This window comes from Chlorocebus sabaeus, chromosome 11 (genome assembly GCF_047675955.1).
Source record: "Chlorocebus sabaeus isolate Y175 chromosome 11, mChlSab1.0.hap1, whole genome shotgun sequence".
In the NCBI taxonomy this organism is placed as follows: domain Eukaryota; kingdom Metazoa; phylum Chordata; class Mammalia; order Primates; family Cercopithecidae; genus Chlorocebus; species Chlorocebus sabaeus.
Window position 1 is genome coordinate 106191622 of NC_132914.1, and position 20529 is coordinate 106212150.

The 20529-nt window shown below is 44.7% G+C and overlaps 2 protein-coding genes across 7 annotated transcripts in view; one reads left to right on the forward strand and one right to left on the reverse strand.

The window, feature by feature from the left end:
- The window catches only part of USP30 (ubiquitin specific peptidase 30), a 34136-nt gene extending 22732 nt beyond the window's left edge, over positions 1-11404 (forward strand). For all 3 annotated transcript variants that reach the window (XM_008004610.3, XM_008004611.3, XM_008004609.3), the window contains 6 exons: positions 4702-4761; positions 5281-5367; positions 6029-6109; positions 6209-6428; positions 8315-8435; positions 9042-11404. In XM_008004610.3, the coding sequence (XP_008002801.2) occupies positions 4702-4761; positions 5281-5367; positions 6029-6109; positions 6209-6428; positions 8315-8435; positions 9042-9306 (834 nt within the window). In that variant the 3' untranslated portion in view covers positions 9307-11404. The remainder of the gene's footprint in view (positions 1-4701; positions 4762-5280; positions 5368-6028; positions 6110-6208; positions 6429-8314; positions 8436-9041) is intronic.
- A 154-nt stretch (positions 11405-11558) lies between these two features.
- ALKBH2 (alkB homolog 2, alpha-ketoglutarate dependent dioxygenase) lies at positions 11559-16896 on the reverse strand. Of its 4 annotated transcripts, none has more exons than XM_073021073.1 (4): positions 16651-16893; positions 15919-16199; positions 13395-13593; positions 11559-11882 (listed from the first exon to the last, which is right to left on the reverse strand). In XM_073021073.1, exons 2-4 carry the CDS (start codon positions 16196-16198, stop codon positions 11576-11578), a joined length of 786 nt encoding a protein of 261 aa, XP_072877174.1. In that variant the 5' UTR covers position 16199; positions 16651-16893; the 3' UTR covers positions 11559-11575. The 4 variants fall into 4 exon arrangements, with proteins under 4 accessions (XP_072877174.1, XP_008002803.2, XP_072877175.1 ...); XM_008004612.3 differs by having other exon boundaries at positions 15919-16341; positions 16651-16891; XM_073021074.1 differs by lacking the exon at positions 13395-13593 and having other exon boundaries at positions 16651-16896.
- Positions 16897-20529: the final 3633 nt, after the last annotated feature.

The window sequence follows — 20529 nt, forward strand, 5'->3', positions numbered from 1 at the left end:
TTAAATAAGAGTGATGATAGCAGACATCTTTGCTTTGTTTCAGATCTTCTGAAGCAAGTATTTGGTGTTTTATAATTAAGTATGATATTAGCTTTAGGTTTTAGTTTACCCCTTTATCATACTGAGAAACTTCCCTTCTGTTCCTAGTTTGCTGAGAATTTTTGTAATTAATAGTGATTGAATTTTCTCATTTTTTTCCTGCATCTATTGAGATGATCATATTTTATTTTATTATTTTATTCTGTTAACACGGTGAATTACAGCAATTCATTTTTCTAAGTTAAACCAGCCTTTCTGGGATAAACCGCACTTGATGGTGATGCTGTATTGTTTTTATATATTAGTGAATTTGATTTGCTAATATTTCCTAAAGGATATTAGTATCTATGTTTATGAGGAATATTGTTCTTACACTTTTCTTCTCTTGTGATGTCTTTGTCAGGCTTTGTTATAAGGATTATACTAGCCTCATAAAATAGGCTGGAAAATGTTCACTCCTCTGTTTACTGAAAGATTTTGTTTAATATTGGTATTATTTCTTGCTTGTTTGTTAAAATTTGTCTTTCTTTAGCTCTATTTCTGCTAATTTTTTTAAACTTTGTCATTGGATACAAGCGTATGTATTATGATGAGTTAACTCATCTTGTCATGATAAATTGTCCCTCTTCATTTCTGCTAAGACTCCTTGACTTGAAGTCTATTTGAGTGACTCATTTTTAATCTAGCTAATGTTTATTTGGTAATTTCTTTCTGTTATTTTCAGCCCTTTAAAGTGTGGCTTTGTGGACAGCATATAATGGGTCTTGCTTTTTTATCTAGCTTGACAGTCTTTTAGTTGGAATGCTTAGTCCATTTACATTCAGTTTAAGTATTGATGTGATTAGATTTCAGTCTGCCATTTTACCATTTATTTTCTGTTTGTCTTACATTTTTTCTTGTTCTTCTGTTCCCCTTCACTGGCTTCTTTCAGGTTAATGGAATACTTTTTAGTATTCCGTTTTAATACCTTTGTTGGCCTTTTAGCTTTACTCGTGTGTGTGTGTGTGTGTGTGTGAGATTACATTATGCAATTTTACCTTATCACATTCTGTTTAGAGTTAATATTATACTTCGTCATGTAAAATCCTGGAATATTACAAAAATATAGTTCTGTTACCCCAGCCTTTGTGCTATTATACATACATTATAAACCCTACAATACGGTGTCATAGTTTTTGCTTTAAAGAATTATGTGTGTTTCATTTCATTTCCTTTGGATATATGCCCGGAAGTGGTATTGCTAGTTCATACAGTAGTTCTGTTCTTAACTTTTTGAAGAACCTCCTCAGTACGATTTTCCATAATAGCTGCACCAGCCAGGCGCTGTGGCTCACGTCTGTAATCCCAGCACTTTGGGAGGCTAAGGCGAGTGGATCACAAGGTCAGGAGTTCAAGACCAGCATGGCCAACATGGTGAAACCCCGTCTCTACTAAAATTATAAAACTTAGCCAGGCATGGTGGCGGGCGCCTTTAATCCCAGCTACTCCAGAGGCTGAGGCAGGAGAATGGCTTGAACCTAGGAGGCCAAGGTTGTATTGAGCCAAGATCGCTCCACTACACTTTAATCCGGGCGACAGAGTAAGACTCAGTCTCAAAAAAAAAAAAAAAAAAAAGCTGCACCAATTTACATTGCCACCAGTAGTGTGTAAGAGTCACCTTCTCTTCTATTAATTAATTAATATAAAAAAAATTTACCTTTTTTCTTGTTCTCAGTCTTTCATGTAGATGAAAATCCATTTTATGTTTTTTTCCCTTTTGGTCTAAAAACATCCTTTCAACATTTGTTATAGGTGTACTGGTGATGGATACACTTAGATTTCATGTATATGAAAATGTTTTTGTCTTACCTTCATTTTTGAAGAATAGTACTTGCTGGATATAGAACTTTGGGTTGACAGTGTTGCATTGTTTTGCTTTGGTTTATTTTAAATTCATCATTTTAAGGACATTGTTCTATTGTCTTCTGGCCTCCATTTTTTCAGTTAGTGTCATTTATATCATTCTTCTCTATGTAAAGTGTCATTTTTTTCTTCTGCTTATACTGCTTACAAAATTTTCTCTTTATTTTTGTTCATGCTGTGTATAGATGTGGTTTTCTTAGTATTTATCTTATTTATCTTGTTTGGGGTTGCTGAGTTTCTTAAATCGGTACTTTTTTTTTTTTTTTTAAACCAAATTTGAAAATTCTTGGCCATTATTTTTTCAACAAAGATTTTATGCCCAGTTTTCACTTGTTAGTTTACTTAATGTTGGCCCACAGGTCACTGAGGTCTTGTTCAATTTTCTTCAATCTTTCTTCTGTGTGTTCTTTAAATTAGATCATTTCTGTTATCTTCATGTTCACTGATTCTTTTCTCTCTTTTTTCCTTTTTTTTTTTTTTTTTTTTTTGTTTTGATACAGGGTCTTAGCTCTGTCATCCAGGCTGAATTGCAATAATGTGATCATAGCTCACTGCAGCCTCAACCTCCCAGGCTCAAGTTATCCTCCCACCTTAGCCCCCCTGAGCAGCTGGGACTACAGGTGTGCACCACCACACCCAGCTAATTTTTTTTATTTTTTGTAGAGACAGGGTCTCACTGTGTTGCTCAGGTTGGTCCCAAACTCCTAGGCTCAAGTGATCCTTCCACTTCAGCCTCCCAAAGTGTTGGGATTACAGGTGTGAGCCACCATACCTGGCCTGATTCTTTTTTCATCTCCAGTCTCTGTTTGCCTATGCAACAAATTTTTCATGGTAGTCACTGTTGTTTTTAGTTATAGAATTTCTATTGCCTTCTTTTTAATAGTTTCCATTGTTCTGAGATTCTCAATTTGTTCATTCACTATCACTGTATATTTTCCTTTACATCCTTGAGCATATTTATGATGCATCTGTGAGGTCCTTGTGTGCTGACTTCTTTGTATTTTATGTTTAGTAATTTTTTATTGTATACATAACATCATAGTAGAGACATAGAGAGTAGGGATTCTGTTACATTTCTATGAAGAAAAATTAATTTTCTTCTGGCCCGCAGTTAACCTGGCTGGGCTCAAACTCAACTCTGTCTCCCCTACATTGGGTGGCAAAACCTCTGCTCAGTTTTTTTAGCTTCCAGCTGCTACTTTTTGCCAGGCTCCCTGGAGTTTCCCCCGTGCACGTGTGGTTCAGGGATCAGCCCTGGAATTGAACAGAGTTTAGGTATAAACTTTGGGGCTCATCCCCTCTGTGTCTCCTTTCTTCCTGGCATTTACCCTGGTCTCTCCACCAGCCCTGGTTCTTGAACTCTGTCATCTGACTACTCAATCCTGTAGGATGCTGCTTTTTGCCACTCAGCACCACATCAACCAGGAAAAAAAAGCCACAAACACACAAATCTCACCCACAGAGTTCTGTTTTTCCAAGAGTTGATTTCTTTTCCATTTCTGCCTGCTTTTGGTAGCTCTGTGTTCATTCAAACCGTTTTGTTTTGTTTTGTTCCAAACTTTACAATTGTTATCTCGGCCGGGCGCGGTGGCTCAAGCCTGTAATCCCAGCACTTTGGGAGGCCGAGACAGGTGGATCACGAGGTCAGGAGATCGAGACCATCCTGGCTGACACAGTGAAACCCCGTCTCTACTAAAAAATACAAAAAACTAGCCGGGCGAGGTGGCGGGCGCCTGTAGTCCCAGCTACTCGGGAGGCTGAGGCAGGAGAATGGCGTGAACCCGGTTGGCGGAGCTTGCAGTGAGCTGAGATCTGGCCACTGCACTCCAGCCTGGGCCTCAGAGCGAGACTCCGTCTCAAAAAAAAAAAAAAAACAATTGTTATCTCAAGGAGGGTTAATCTACCCAAGCGCCTCTGCCATCACCAAAAGCAGGCACTTGTCTCACCCTACTTCATCGTCTGCTTTTTTGCAATGAATAATCTAATGTGAACATCTTTCCACATGATCATACGCTCTTCTACATTTTGTTTAACATAGTGTTTCATTCTGTGGACATGCTATATAATTTATTAAACCATTCGCTGAAACTTTCAACTACAGTCATGTGCTGTATGATGATGTTTTGGTCAATGACAAACCACATATATGATGGTGGTCCCGTAAGATTATAATACTTTATTTGTACGGTACTTTTTCTATGTTTAGATGCACAAATCCTGCCCACTGTGTTACAGTTGCTTACAGCATTCAGTACGGTAACATGTTGTACAGGTTGGTAGCCTAGGGGCAGTAGCTAGACCATATGGCCTAGGTGTGTAGTAGGATGCACCATCTAGGTTTTGTAAGTGCGCTCTGTGATGTTTACACAATGATGACATCACCTAAGGATGCATTTCTCAGACTGTATCCCCATTGTGAAGTAATGCTGACTGTATTCAAATTTTTGCTATTATAAATAATATTGATGAATATCCTTGTAGTTATGCCCATGGTTATTTCCTTAAAATAAAATCCCAAAATTATTTCTGGCTCAGGTATTTAATCTTTCAGTTGTTCCAAGCGATTCTTTAGTATTATTGTACCTCTTATGTGTACAAGGTTGTTTTAATAGAATTTGATTCTAACTAAGTACATTATATTTTACTATGTTAATGTTGGGCATCTCAATATTAAACTGTTTCATAGTCACATATCTTCCATCTTTAAAACTTTGAACTAAGCCTAAATCTTTTCTGGATTTTCTGCAATATTTGTTTCAGAGTCCTGTTCGATTTGATACCTTTGATAGCCTTTCACTAAGTATTCCAGCCGCCACATGGGTATGTACTGATTTATGGTTTATTTGGAGTCTGTTTCAGAGACATTTCAATCTGAAAGGGTTTTGAGGCATTTTATGTGGCTCAGGCACTATGTGTAATTCAGATACATGGTTGAACCCCATGTTAACTCAGATACACGGTTGGTTGAACCCCATGTTAACTTTACTATGTGGCATGATTATGGGAGGGAGGATAATGAATGGTTTTTCTTTTGCTCCAGAAATTTTGGCTTTTTGAATACACACACACAGACATTAACCTCAAATTCAAAGATACCTAAAACAGCATGGAAGTCCACAAGTTCGTGCAGTTACATCCTCCTGCCCTAGAATCTGTCCATAATAGCAGTCTAGGGAGCTTTGAGTCCCATGTTTGTCCAGGAAACATCCAGTTGTAACTATAAAACTTTATTGTCTGCATACATCAAAATAAAGTTCTGGTCTTCACACTGCCATCTGCTAACAGTTTCAGTATAGCTGTCCTTTGAATTGTAGTAATTTTCTTCTTCTCATGCTCTAGGGTCACCCATTGACCCTGGACCACTGCCTTCACCACTTCATTTCATCAGAATCAGTGCGGGATGTTGTGTGTGACAACTGTACAAAGGTATGCATTGAACCCCAAATGTCATTCCCAGCAGCACACACAGACCCCAAATGGTCTGTGTGTGCTGATGTAGCACCTCTCACACCACTGACCCTGAGCTCTTCTGACTGTACCCAGTGGGTCTTTTCAGCCACTTCTACTTCTCCCTAATTTGCTTTGGACATTGGCCGCTCATGGACCAAATCTCTTTCCCAGATGAGTTTTGTTTCATGCACAGTGTTTAAAGAATAAACTGTCACACTGAGATGAGAAATGCCCTCTCCAGTTTGCTGCAGTTGCTTCCAGTCCCATTTATTTTGCACCCTTTTTTTTAACCTGTGCTACCTGCCTGACTCCCCTAAGTAACTGAGTTTTCCCCTCTGACTCAAGAGGAACTGTATGGAACAGAATTTTTGAAGACAGAGAACAATTAATAGATGACATGCCAGTGTCAGAGCATCAATGTTCGCTCTTCACGTTCTCTTCCCTCCACTGTTTCTGTTATTTAATGACTAAGAGAGATCAGGGAAAACAATTCACAAATAACTGGGCAGCTGAATTCATTTCAGCAGGTAGCAGTCAAGTGCCAACTGTGTGCCGCTATAACACCACTGTGGTCTGCAGCACTCCAAAGCTGTCCTATTTTAGGCATTTCTGCAGAGAAATGTTTCTTTTATTTCAGATTGAAGCCAAGGGAACGTTGAATGGGGAAAAGGTGGAACACCAGAGGACCACTTTTGTTAAACAGTTAAAACTAGGGAAGGTGAGCCCACACCACACACCCTGTTGGTTTTGTTTTGAGGACTCCGTGTGTCCTGCCGCTGAAACAACTCAGTTCTCCCGGTTTCTCTCCCACCCGCAGCTCCCTCAGTGTCTGTGCATCCACCTACAGCGGCTGAGCTGGTCCAGTCACGGCACGCCTCTGAAGCGGCACGAGCATGTGCAGTTCAATGAGTTCCTGATGATGGACATTTACAAGTACCACCTCCTTGGACATAAACCTAGTCAACACAACCCTAAACTGAACAAGAACCCAGGGCCTACACTGGAGCTGCAGGATGGGCCGGGAGCCCCCACGCCAGGTGTGTGCACGAGGAGCCGATGCAGCAGGAATTTTCAGCACAGAGAAAAGCAGTTTGGCGTCACCACCTTCTGGGTCCCTTATGACATGAGCACAAGGCTTGTACAATGGTTGCTTAAACTCTTGAGAACAGCAGGATTGGGGGTGGAAGAGGGAAGATTTCTTAGAAGAGGTTAAAATTATGTAGCAGAGAGATGTATGGTTTTTGAAACCATATTACAGATGAAAAAGTACAGAGAGAAACGCTTAAAATTGCAGCCTTGTCTTCTGATCTTTCCACTAAATGATATAATCATTGGCTCACATCATTCCAGTGAATTTTTTTTTCTTTTTTTGGTCGTGTCATTTCCTGTCAGTACAGGAAATGTGGGGAGGACATGTCCTGGCTAAAGATCACCAAACCTCTTCTGGGGGCTGAAGTGACTTCCGTACTGAATTGTGTATCTGATTCCATTACTGCCCTCAGCTGAGGTCTCAGTTAAGCCAGGTAGCTATTATCACCCCTGGTCTTACTGATGAGAACGTGGAGGCTCCATGGGGTTGAATGATTGGTCCAAGGGCAAACACCGCACGGGAGAACTGGCCCTAGAATGCCATGTTGGTCCATTTTCTAAAGGTGTCTCTAGTGACACACTGAGTTCTTTAGAGTTAGACATGAGGAAAACCCACTCACTTGAAGGGCTCTCAGCCTGAACTCACCACCTGCCTGCCGCCCCCAGTTAGGTCAGGATCGTCTCACACCCCATACTTTCCTATTTAGGGTCCCTTAGTCCTTTTGTTCTTTTTGTGACCACAGTTGCATGGCCCGACACCTCATCATGTCAGGGAGATTGTGTTTTCCTCTTTCTCATCAAGTCACTAAATTAACATCGAAAAGAGATGAGGTAGGGGACAGACTCAGGTTCAGCCCTTAGCCCTGGTTTTAAATCAAAGACCTCTGCACCCCAGCTTCCCCCTCTCCTGGGCTGGGGTGCAGGTTTACTAAAGTTGAGAGCATGCTGGCTGTGGTTAAAGATGCCAGCAGTAGGGCCAGTCGTGGTGGCTCACACCTGTAGTCCCAGCAGTTTGGGAGACCGAGGTGGAAGGATTGCTTGAACCCAGATGTTTGAGGCTGCAGTGAGCTGTGATCATGCCACTGTGCTCCAGCCTGGGCAACAGAGCAAGAGCCTGTCTTAAAAAAAAAAAAAAAGTCATCAGTAAACTACTTGGTATGTAACGGCCCCCAAAAATGACACTTGAAAGGAAAAGACATGTAAATATGGCCTTAATTATCTTATGTATACCCATAAACATGTATTAATGCTGTTACATGTTGGTATTCCTTAGAAGCTGACAGAATTAAAGAAAATAGAATGCTTAGATCAGTGGTTCTCAACTTGGAGGAGTTTTGCCGCCCGAGGGACATTGGGCAATGTCTGGTAACAGTTTTGGTTGTCACTGCTAGGGGAGGGGTGCTACTGGGTAAAGGCCAGGGATGCTGTTCAACATCCTCTGATGCACAGGACAGGCCCCGCAACAAAGAATGATCCAGCCAAAACCGTCTGGTGCCATGTTGAGAAACTTTGGTTTAGGTCAAAAGCCAGTAAATTAGCTACTGATTAACTTTGATACATGCCATTAGCAAACAGGGCTAGGAGCTCAAAGATCCCAGGCTAGCCATAAAGCTGGAGCTAGATACACTTGTCCTATTTGGCATTAAGACAGATTATCCCTATTTGAGATTAAGGATAAAGGGCAGATTATTTTATGAATCTATATAATACCAAATGAAATATATTTTTTTCTTTGTAGCATTATGGGGAGTTAACTTTCAAGGTAATCAAAACCAGGCTTTGTTTACAGAGCCACTGCTTATTTTTCTTTGACTTGGGCCTTTTTCTCTTGCAGTTCTGAATCAGCCAGGGGCCCCCAAAACACAGATTTTTATGAATGGCACCTGCTCCCCATCTTTATTACCAACGCTGTCCGCACCGATGCCCTTCCCTCTCCCGGTTGTTCCCGACTACAGGTGAGCTGCCCTTTACAGGCCCCATCTTAGAGCTACCACTACTCTTAGCTTCGAAAATTAGCTTTTCACAGAAATGAATTCAGGAATATGTAGAAGTTTATTTTTCATTTTAAGGTGAAGTTTCATGATTATACATTCTTATTTATTTTTGTTCAAAATGGAAATAACTTTTAAACTAAGAATTTTTAAAGTACATAAAATTTACATATGCATATGTATGTGTATATATATGTGTATATGTATAAAATATAAAGAAAATATAAAATTTCTTGGGATACCACCTAGAGATAGCCAATTAAACATTTAGGGTCACGCACTCTATAAAGTCATATGTGGGTATGTGAACACACATACATACAGTATACATAAACACATACACTCATTTGATACAAACATACACATATATACAATATACATATACTCATAGAATGTACATCTTGCGATGTCAGTAAATACAGATCTGTATCTTAATAGTTGTGTAGCATTCGGTGGTATGGACTTACTATTGTATTGATCCCCTATTTGACATTAGGATTCTTTCGTTTTTGCCTATAAAGTCTTTTTTGTTAAAATTGTAAACCCCTGACATGTGTTCCTATCGTTCAGCTCCTCCACATACCTCTTCCGGCTGATGGCAGTTGTCGTCCACCATGGAGACATGCACTCTGGACACTTTGTCACTTACCGACGGTCCCCACCTTCGGCCAGGAACCCTCTCTCAACCAGCAACCAGTGGCTGTGGGTCTCCGATGACACTGTCCGCAAGGCCAGCCTGCAGGAGGTCCTGTCCTCCAGCGCCTACCTGCTGTTCTATGAGCGCGTCCTTTCCAGGATGCAACACCAGAGCCAGGAGTACAAGTCTGAAGAATGACTTCGCCCTCCTGCAAGGCTAGAGCTGATGGCACTGTCTTCACACTGTCCGGGAAAAAAGTAAAACTGTACTGTTGTGTGTGCAAGCAGCCGCACTGGAGCCTTCCAGCTTTCCGGTGTGTTCTGAGAGCAGGCTCCACCTGGGAGCCAGCCCCAATTCATACCAAATCAGGCTCCCTGAACAGCTCTGTTCATGTGTGTAGAAGGTACTGTTGTATTAAGAAAGCATTCATTATGTCTGGAGTGTCTTTTTACTCATCTGATACAGGTCATTAAAAGAATGCAGATTCTTGAAGCCACCGTTTTCATATTGTAATGTTAGGTGTTCTCAGAGGGGATGCACCTTTGTGTAATCAGCGTTTCCACCCAGATCTTTTATTTTTAATAAGCAGGCCCATAAAAATTGTTGACAAGAATTAATGAAATTATTAAAGGCAACAATTTAGAAGAAAAAGTGCCTTTCACTTTCGATTGCTTTTATATAGCACATCCATTCTGAAATATTCCTTCCAGGCTCCTCAAAGGATAGCGAGAGAACAGGTGAAAGATGCCTAAAGAACACTTTCCTTTTTCTATGCCTTTTCTAATCTTCCAGTTCTTTCTATGGAGTAAAGGCTCATCTGCCAAATCTGCCCCCCTGGGGAAACTCTTTCACTACTTTGTCGGTTATAAGTGAAAAGCTTACTTGTTGCTTTTATCTTTTGTATATTGGACTGAGATGTAATTACACTGTATTATAAAACTCTGTGAATAGCCAGACCTGAGCTAGATCTTTGCAACACCTGATTCCTCTGCCCTGTGGAAAACTCTTTCTTACACAAGGATCCACTGTAAATGGTTACTTTCGTCTGTTTATTTATTGCCCATGCAGAGCTCTTAAGGTTTACAGGTAGGAACTTGGGACTGTATAAAAAGACAATCCCTGCCCTGAGTAGACAGCGGGCTTAGGAAGGAAGGGCTGACCATGGGGCTGCAGTCTCTCTCAACCTCAGTTTCCTCATTTGTGAAGAGTTAGATTTGATGACACCAAAGTTCAGCCCTTTTCACGAAAAGAAGAAAGCAGCTTTTGACTTTTTAAAAACATATAACTACAGGTGGCATCTAGTATTGTATGTTGCTCTAGGTTCATATTCTGAATTTATTCATTTCCAGTAGCCTAATACAAAAAGTATATATTGAGCACTTTCTTCCCTTTTTGGATAAGTCTCTGAATGCAGCCCAGGGCCAAAGGAATTTTTATGACACAGTAGTACCTGTTTTAAGCTAGATTTTTAATTTAAAAAAATAGATCCAAATTCAAACCGACTCATCAGAGGTAAGACTGGAATCAGACCTATCCAAAAGGTCATCTGAGGTTAGGCTAAGACCTGTGCTTCCTCTGCTGGGGGCGAGCTGGTGGACACACCAAACGGTGCCTTGGCAGCAGCTCACCGTGCAGGAAGCCCAGATGGTCACTCTTCTACTGGGCCCAGGCTGCACCCTGAGGACTCAGTAACTCTCACTGTCCACAGAATATACTGTACAGGCTCTCCAGGCTCTGGGCGTTGGGGTGCAAGGGGCAGCTTGAACTGTACGGTCCGTCCTGCACTCACCCGATGCAGACCTTGGCTTTGATGTTGAAATGAACACTTGTTTTACCCAAGTCTGGTGGAACAAATGCCCAAATCATGTGACCTTAAAGTGTACTGCAAAGCTGTAGCTTTAAGTAATTGCTGTTCTGCCACTGCTTACTTTTTGAAATCTACCATTAAAGAAAGATGGAGAAAAGCGGCTGAGCCTTGGAACGTACGGCTATAAGCAGATCTCTCTTTGGTGAGAGGCCAGGGTTTGAGCCAAGGCTATAAATGTGAACAATACCTGTGCAAAGCCTTTTAACCTGACTTCTTCATTTTGTAAATTATTATGCATTAAGCAGCAGCCCAATAATCTGATTTCTAGTTTTAAGTTATTTTCAAAGTAAGTAGCTTCTCTTGGGGAAGATCTAAGTTAAACTAGTGGTTTTGCCATAATAACTGCTGACTTATGTATTTGCTAAAGGTACTTTTGTATCTGCTGTGTATTATAGCAATAAAATCATCATTTTGTTAGGAAAACAGTCACCTGGTGTAATGCACTGATCTGTTACAAACATCGTCTTTCTGAATTCTGCACTGTTACATAACAAGTCCTGTGCTTTAAACCTTTCTGTGTTCCCTGTTGGTAAGGGAAACACTAGCTCCCTCTTAGAGTCCAGAGGGAAAGATAAAAGAGAAAAACCGTTAAAAACGTTTTTATTTTTTAGTAAGCAAAATTTTACGAAAAGTCAGATTGACCCGTGGAGCCAGAACCTTCTTTCTCACGGGAAGACTGTGGTACCAGTGTGTGTTGGTCGGGTGGTTCATCATGAGCAAGCTCCCGTGGGCCAGCGGCAGCCTGACCACCGCCACCCTCCGGGAGGGGCTTTTCCCACGGGAATCCTTATGCCGGAAGACAAAGTCTCTGCAGGCACCAAAGGAGACAGAGGCGATGGGGCTCCCAGGGGCCAGTTCTCTTTCATCATCTCGGTGCTCCCCAATGTGGTCACAGCCATCTTTATACCTGCAATGAGAAAACAAGCACAGTGCATAAAAACCACCCTCTCCTGAAACTCACCAGCACCGCCAGCCCTCGTTTCCTCACAGTGTGAAATGGCGCTCTGTGCATGGCTGTACCTGCTGTTGTTTCTGCGAGGGCTGGAGGTCCACAGCAGGCTCTAAGATAAGCCAACCCTGAAGGGGTCTGTTGACCTATTTGTTCATGTGACTTATTTATTATTTACTTATTTTTGAGAGGGTCTCGCTCTGTCACCCAGGCTGGAGTGCAGTGGCACAATCATAGCTCACTGCAGCCTTGGCCTCCCGGGCTCTCGTGATTCTCCCACTTCAGCCTCCCAAGTAGCTGGGACTACAGGTATGCACCACCCCACCTAACTAATTTTTTTTCTTTTGTAGAAATGTTTTCACCATATTACTCAGGCTGGTCTTGAACTCGGGCTCAAGCAATTCACTCTCCTCAGCCTCCTAAAGTGTTGGGATTACAGGCATGAGCCACCACACCCGGCCAGTTCATGTGCTTTAAAACTGAAGACATCCAAAGCCAAAATCATGTCTTACTGTAGTTCCCGTAGCCAGTCTATGTAAACCTTTATCACATGATTTCACCCTGCACTTAAAGGCCATACTCGGCCCAGCCTGGCCCCTGCCCACCTCTGAGCTCACGTCATCCCCTTCTTTCCCTCATTCACTGCTTTCTGGCCATCCTGCAGGATTTTTGCTTCACAGACACTCCAGAGTCCCTCTGCTCTCCCTCCAGATGTCTGTGGCTGTCACTCTCCATTTAGTTATCAGCTCAAACACACTGCCTCAGCCCTCCTCTAACCACCCCATCTAAAGTGACCTTCCCTTAAACCCACCCAGGGTTCTCCGCCAGGGTGATTCTGCCCCAGGGGACAGGTATTGGGGGGTGGGGGACACTACTTGCATCTAGTGGATGGAGGCCAGGGATGTGCTGAGCATCCCACAAGGCACAGGTCAGCCCCAAACAACGAATGACCGGGCCCAAAATGTCCACAGTGCTGCCACTGAGAAACCTGGCCCTAATCGCAAACCTCTCAGCCATTCTCAGTCAAATCGGCCTGTTTAATTTTTCGCAAGATGGTTATCACTGTCTGAAATTGTCTAGGGTCAGGCATAGTGGTTCACGCCTGCAATTCCAGACTTTGGGAGGCCGAGGTGGGAGGATCGCTTGAGTCCAGGAGTTTCAGACTAAGCCTGGGCAACATAGAAAAACCCTGTCTCAAAAAAAAAAAAAAAAAAAAAAAAAACAGAAAAAAAGAAAAAGAGAAGAAATTGTCTCATTCAGCTGTTTGTTCAGGAGTTAATAACCTCTCACTTCCTCCTCTGGGATGAGCTCCAGGAAGACCGAGCGCTGGCGCTGTTCCACTCCTAGAGCCCCGGTGTACTAAGAAATGATTTGTACCAATGAACCAAATAGGGTGGAACCCTAAACACTTCCTTTTGGAGGAGACAGAAGACTTGTAACATTGAGTCCACTAAACAGACAGGGTGTCACCTGTTGATGAGCACAAAGTTGAAGGTCTGTCCAGTCACCCCAGAGACGCGATCCCGGATGCGCTTGAGAACTGGGATCCAGGGCTTTGGAGACAGTGTGAGGCCTGAAAATGTGTAGGTCAGTCCAGCGTCGCCGTATGTTGCCTGCTTCCTGGGCACACTGTGCCACTTCCCGAATACCTGGACCCTGGTCAGCGCCCCTGTGCAGAGGAAACATGGCAGTTCCTTTCCACTCGACTCCCCTCTAGAAATCCAGACGGCCCTCCAACTGCCACCATCAGAAATCCAGTGCCCCACATACATGCTCCCTGGGTATTCAAGATTGACAGAGAAGTAAGGAATAACATTTCCCCGTCATTCCACGCAATTTAAACCCCTCCTCAATCATTTTGGCTTGCCCCAATGTTCTTTTTTTTGTTTTCCTTTCTTTGAGACAGGGTCTCCCTGTGTCACCCAGGCTGGAGTGCAGTGGCACAATCTCAGCTCACTGCAACCTCCACCTCCTGTGCTCCAGTGATCCTCCCGCCTCTGCTTCCTGAATAGCTGAGATGACAGAGGTGTGCCACCATGCCCGGCTAACTTTTTTGTAAACTCACTGCAACCTCCACCTCCAGGGCTCCAGCAGTCCCCCTGCCTCAGCCTCCTGAGTAGCTGGGACCACGGGGGCACGCCACCATGCACGGCTAACTTTTTTTGTATTTTTTTGTAGACACAGGGTTTTACCATGTTGCCTAGACTGGTCTTGAACTCCTGGGCTCAAGTGGTCCGCTCGCCTCAGTCTCCCAAAGTGCTGGGATTACAGGTGTGCACCACTGCACCAAGCCAATTGCCCCAAATGTGCATGTAAGAACAATGACTCTTGTCCTACAAGGAGAGAAACATGGTCCTGGGCCCTTTTTTTAGTGAACACTGTAACTTAACTGCCTTAACTACAGTAAAGGCAGAATAAAGAGGCTAAAAGTGGAGCACGATAATGTTAGTTTACAGGCTAGGATGGTTTTGTCAACTGTAGGGACTAAGGGCGTGTGACCGCATGAAAGATGGGGCTCACACGGCTAGGGTCCCTTGTGGGCATTTCTTTTTTTAAAGAGACGGCGAGCCAGGCGTGCTGGCTCATGCTTGCAATCCCAGCACTTTGGGAGGCCGAGGCGAGGATCACTCAAGGCCAGGAGTTCATTTAACAGTCTGGGTAACACGGTGAGACCTACAGATAATTTAAAAATTATACAGGCTTGGTGGTGTACATCTGGGGTCCCAGCTGCTTAGGATGCTGAGGTGGGAGAATCACTTGAACCCAGGCGGATGAGGCTGCAGTGAGCCAGGATCGTGTCCCAGCCCTCCAGCCTGGGTGACAGAGTGAAACCCTGTCTCAAAACATAAAATAATAAAGCTATGAGGGGGTCTCACTATGTTGCCCAGGCTGGACTTGAACTCCTGGCCTCAAGTGATCCTCCCACCTCAGCCTCTAGAGTAGCTGGGATTACAGGTGTGTGCCACCATGCCTGGCCTGTGGGCTTTCGTTTTTTGTTTTGTTTTGTTTTGAGACACAGTCTCACTCTGTTGCCCAGGCTGGAGTGCAGTGGTATGATCTCGGCTCACTGTAACCTCTGCCTCCTGGGTTCAAGTGATTCCCCTGCCTCAGCCTTTCGAGTAGCTGGGATTACAGGCATGCACCACCACGCACAGCTAATTTTTTTTTTTTTTTTTTTGTATTTTAGTAGAGATGGGCCATGTTGGCCAAGCTGGTCTTGAACTCCTGACCTCAAGTGATTCACCCATCTCGGGCTCCCAAAGTGCTGGGATTACAGGCATGAGCCACCGCACCCGGCCTCCTGTGGGCTTTTCTATGCTTCTCTGCCAGATCCTCGTGTCCTCATTACAGGATAGAGCTGTGGTTTTCAACGTGTGCTCCCCAGACCAGCAGCACCAGCAGCACCTGGAATCTCCTTAGAAACTAAACTAAACCACAGGGGTAGGGCCCAGCAATCCAAGCCCTGCCAACAGCAAGTCCACCGGGTGACGCTGAGAACCACTGGTGTGGAGAAATTACCTGGTTATTTGCCATCTCTCCTATGAGACCAGTGATTCTCAAAGTCTTTCTGCCCATGAGAATCACCTGGAAGCTTTTTAAACACACAAGTGGTCAGCCTGTCCTCGGAGCGATTCTGACTGAAGTGCTCTGCAGTGGAACCCAGCACGTTTTTTTACTTTGTTTTGTAAAGTTTCCCAGAAGATGCTCATCAGTAGCCAAGTGGAGATTTACTCAAGTCATCTGTCAGCTTCTAGTGGACAAGCAATCCAGTTTTTTTTTCAAGTTTATGTCCTAAGCACCTAAGGGGCTTAGCCTAGAGGTGCTCAGAGAATATTGGATGAATCCATTAGCGAACCCATCAGTAAATAATGGATCCTGAGTTCAGATTTCTCCAAACGTAAGATCATTAACTGCACCAAACAAGTCCTCAGTGCGCGCGCGCATACACACACACACACACACACACACACACACACACACACACCCTGCTTACCTGTAAAATATTCTACTTCTTTCTCCAACTCTTGGAAAATCTCATCTGCCTCAGCTTTAGCAAAGAGGACCGTGTAACTGCAGTCCAGGCCCTCAGCCCGAATGTGCCGCCAGCTGGGGCCTGCTGAGTGTCCTCCCTCCCCCAGGGCCTCTCTCCTGGGCCTCTTCCTTGTGCTTTCTTTGTCTCCTCCCAACACAGCTGGCTCTTCTCCAGTCGGCTCTTGCTTCTCCCGCTTCCTCAAAAGGCCCCCTTGAACCCCTTTCACCAGGAATCTGTCCATCCTGTCCCCACAGGAAAAAAGGGACGTCAGTGGCGAGGCCAAGACAGACTGCTCAAGTTCTGTCCCCAGTGTAAAAATCTGTTTGTCCAGAGGGTCTCACAGCAACATTTCTAGTTTCACATTTTCAAGTTTAAAACCACGTCCTAAAAATGAAGCAGAAGATGTTAAAGCCGGAAGGGACCCTAGGGACAATCTGATCCAGGGTCTCCCACGTCCACCTGTGCATCAAAATTAGCTGGCTAGCCTGCAAAAACCCAGAGGTCTGCACTCCACGCCCGAGCACCTGAATTTTTAAAGAACTACCTCCTGGGAATTCGCATGCCACAGCTAAACTTAGAAACTACAACCCAAACCCTCATTTTGCAGAAGGGGAAATTGTTGCCCACAGAGGGGAAGGGGTTTGCCCAAAGTCAACTGTCCACCCCTTTAAGGAGGAGGGACCCGTAACTGACCTCGCTGCCCCCCACCACTGTTAAAATAGATCAGTCTAGTGATGCTCAAGTGGATACGATTCAGAAACGAGACGCAAAGAGGTTAAACACGGGTAAACCGAACGCCAAATTCTTGTATCACTGCAACACATGCGTAGGGTGGGGGTGGCAAAAATGCTCCAGACTCTCAGCTCCGGCGCCGCTCTGAATCCCGCAGGCAGCCCGGGGGCCCTGGGGGTGGGAAAGACGCGCCCCCACGAATCAGTCGCGTCACTTCCGGAGCACGCTGGGAACTACTGCCGACAAGGGCGCAAAGCGAGCAGCCGGGCGGCCCTCTGGTGCCACCTGCCGGCTCTCCCCGTGCGTGGCAAGCACTACTGCTTTCCAGTTGATCATCTGTTCGGCCACTGTTGAGGATCACGGCTGGGGTGAGAAGCGTGGCTTGGTGTTACTTCTCACTGGGGGTTACTTTGGTGTCCGGAAAGGGCGTTGGGCCACCAGTATATTGTCGCGAGTGGGAGCAGAAGTTCTGTAGTCGGATATCGTGGCTTCTGTTTCTGTCTCCTCCGCCCTGGCTGTATGGCCTTCCACAGATCACTTAACCTCTCTGGGGTTAAGCTGCCTCATGTGTGAAGTGGGGACTACAGCACCTATGTCATGAGGACGCCTGAGGAGATGACGGGATGCATGAGAAATGCCCTGTCCTCTAAATAAATGTTGGTTCCATTATTGCTCGTTTTTCTGTTTTTTTGCTTTTTGATATTGTTCTTGTTTGTTTTGTTTTTTTGAGACAGGATCTCACTCTGTTGCCCAAGCTGGAATGCAATGGCATGATTATAGCTCACTGCAGCCTTGAACTCCTGGGTTCGAGCGATCCTCCCGTCTCAGCCTCTGGAGTAGCTGGGACTACAGGCACATCCCACCCCACCCAGCTAATTTTTTTTTTTAATGATTTTTAGTGGAGATGGGGTCTTGCTATGTTGCCCAGGCTGGTCTCAAACTCCTGGGCTCAAGTGATCCTCCCACCTGGGCCTGCCAGATTGTTGGGATTATAGGCGTGAGCCACCACAACCGGCTCCTAATTTTTATTTACTCTCTGTCTCCCCTCAATGGAACGAAAGCTCCATGAGATCGGAGGCTTTGTTTTGACAGATTTCAACAAATGTACAATATTGTATGATCACCACCACAGTCAAGATCTAGAACAGTTCCATCCCTCCATAAAACTGCCCCAGCCTCTTATTGATCAACTTGCCGCATCACCCAGCCTCAGCAACCACTGATCTGTCTTCTCTCCCTGTAGTTTTGCCTTTTCCAGAATTTCATATACATGGACTTGCCATGGTTTGAATATCTGTCCCTCCAAAAGCCGTGTTGAGATTTAATCCCCAATGTGGCAGTATTGAGAGGTGGGGCCTTGAAGACGCCATTGGGACATGCGAGCTCTGTCCTCATAAATGAATGACTAGATTAATGGACTCACAGGTTAATGGACTAATGGGTTACCATGGGAGTGGGATTGGTGGCTTTATAAAAGGAGGAAGAGAGACCTGAGCTAGCACACTCAGGCCCCTCACGATGTGATGTCCTGCACGGCTTCGGGACTCAGCAGAGTCCCCACCAGCAAGAGGGTTTTCACCAGATGCAGCCCCTCAACACCTCGGACCTCTCTGCCTCTATGAGAAATACATTCCTTTTGTCAATAAATTACCTGGTTTCAGGTAATCTAAGAGACAGAAAACAGACTGAGACAGGAATCCTACAATATATAGCCTTTGTGGGACTTCTTTCACTTGAGCATGTTGCTTTTGAGATTGATTTATGCCACCCTCCCTCACCTTTTTTTTGAGACAAGGTCTGGCTCTATCGCCCAAGCTGGAGTGCAGTTGCATGATCTTGGCTCACTGCAACCTCCACTTCCCAGGCTCCACTCCCACCTCAGCCTCCCAAGTAGCTGGGACTACAGGCGTGCACCACTATAGCCAGCTAATTTTTGTAATTTTTGTAGAGATGGGTTTTTGCCATGTTGCCCAGGCTAGTCTCCATGGTCTTCAGCTGGTGAGCTGAAGCAATCCGCCTGCCTTGGCCTCCCAAACTGCTGGGATTGCAGTCATGAGCCACTGTGCCCAGTCATATACCCACATTTGTATCACTTATTTGTTCCTTTTTATTACTGGATGGAAGGGATGCCCCACGGGAGTAGGCCCCACATAGGGTTGTTTCTCTGGTTTTAGGCTACTATGAGTAAAATCACTATAAACATTCACATACAAGCTTTTGTGTGAATACAGATTTCCATCTCCCTTGGGTAAATGTTTAGGCGTGGGAGTGCTGGGTCACATGGTAAGTGTATGTTTAGCTGTATACAAAACTGTGGAACTGTTTTTCAAAGTGGCTCTAAAGGCAAATGATTTTCAGCTTTGAGCCTCTCTTTCTTAGACTTCAGCTTCTCGTCCTAGGCACTGAGACACACCAGCAACAAGGAGCGAGTTCCTTTCTTCACTCAGGTTACATTTTGGGGATGGAGACAGAAACACACAAGGAAAGGATAAATAATATGTTGTCTCTAAAGAAATTGTATAAAAAGAATAAATAAATAAGATGCTTTTGTATAGTATAGCAGTTATAGAGCGATGGGCTAGGAAGTGGGGCAGGAGGAGAAGACCTTTTCAGGGAAAGATCTTGAGCAGAGACCTGAGGTTTTCCAGGCAAGGGGATGGTGAGTGCAAGAGTGTACAGGCCACAGAGGGACAAGTTGGGTGTGTCCAGCAAATGTGCCGGGAGCTGGACTCAGTAGTGGGGGCTTCCGCCGGAAAGGAAGCAGCATTGAGACCTGGGTAGGAAGCTGGGGTTTATTCTAAGCCTATTTGAAAACCGTAGAAGGGTTTTAACCCGAGGATTGCCTTTTTTTCTTTTTCCTTTTTTTGTTTTTAGACAGGGTCTTGCTCTGTCGCCCAGGCTGGAGTGCAGTGACACGATCTCAGCTCACTGCAACTTCTGCCTCCTGGGTTCAAGTGATTCTCCTGCCTCAGCCTCCCGAGTAGCTGGGATTGCAAGTGCGTGCCACCATGCCTGGCTAATTTTTGTATTTTTAGTAGAGACGGGGTTTCACCATGTTTGCCAGGCTGGTCTCAAACTCCTGTGCTCAAGCGATAAGCCCCTGTAGGCTTCCCAAAGTGCTGGGATTACAGGCGTGAGCCACCGAGCTGGGCCAGGCCCGGAGTATTGTCATGATGTAAAAATCTCTCTCTAGAAAAGAGAACACCAGCTTCCCAGCTGGTCTTCTGTAGCCAGGAAATGCAAGAGCAGCAGTTGAATTTGAGATTTTCTTTGGAGAAAGAACCAAAAGGAGATATGGATGGTTTGGATGTGAGGGAAGGAAAAAGAATCCTAAGCATATTAGTAGTGGTGGGGAGGAGGTGCTGTACAGTGGTGTCATTTGGAGGACAAATCATTGGGGTTTAACCTCTGTGACTCGAAAGTCTCCCACAAGCCTGATACATTAGGCAAAATGTTTGTGCTAAGCCTTAGTTTATTGTCATAAAATAGGCCATGAAAATTGCGTGAGATAATGTATGTAACAGTTCAACAAATACTATTGGCAGGGCATCGTGGCTCACGCCTGTAATCCCAGCACTTCGGGAGGCCGAGGTGGGCAGATCATCTGAGGTCAGGAGTTCGAGACCAGACTGGCCAACATGGTGAAACCCTGTCTCTACTAAAAAATACAAAACTCAGCCGGCGTGCGCCTGTAATCTCAGCTACTGGGGAGGCTGAGGCACGAGAATCGCTTGAATCGGGGAGGCAGAGGTTGCAGTCAGCCAAGATCACACCACTGCACTCCAGCCTGGGTGACAGAGCGAGACTCTGTCTCAAAAACAAAACAAACACACACACAAA

Excerpts from the sequence above, each read along its gene's own strand:
- ALKBH2 (XM_073021073.1), bottom strand. The coding sequence starts at position 16,198 with ATGGACAGATTCCTGGTGAAAGGGGTTCAAGGGGGCCTTTTGAGGAAG. Across the intron at positions 13,594-15,918 it reads AGAAGTAGAATATTTTACAG|GGGCGCTGACCAGGGTCCAG; the intron begins GTAAGCAGGGTG and ends TCCTCTGCACAG. Across the intron at positions 11,883-13,394 it reads AACTTTGTGCTCATCAACAG|GTATAAAGATGGCTGTGACC; the intron begins GTGACACCCTGT and ends TTCTCATTGCAG.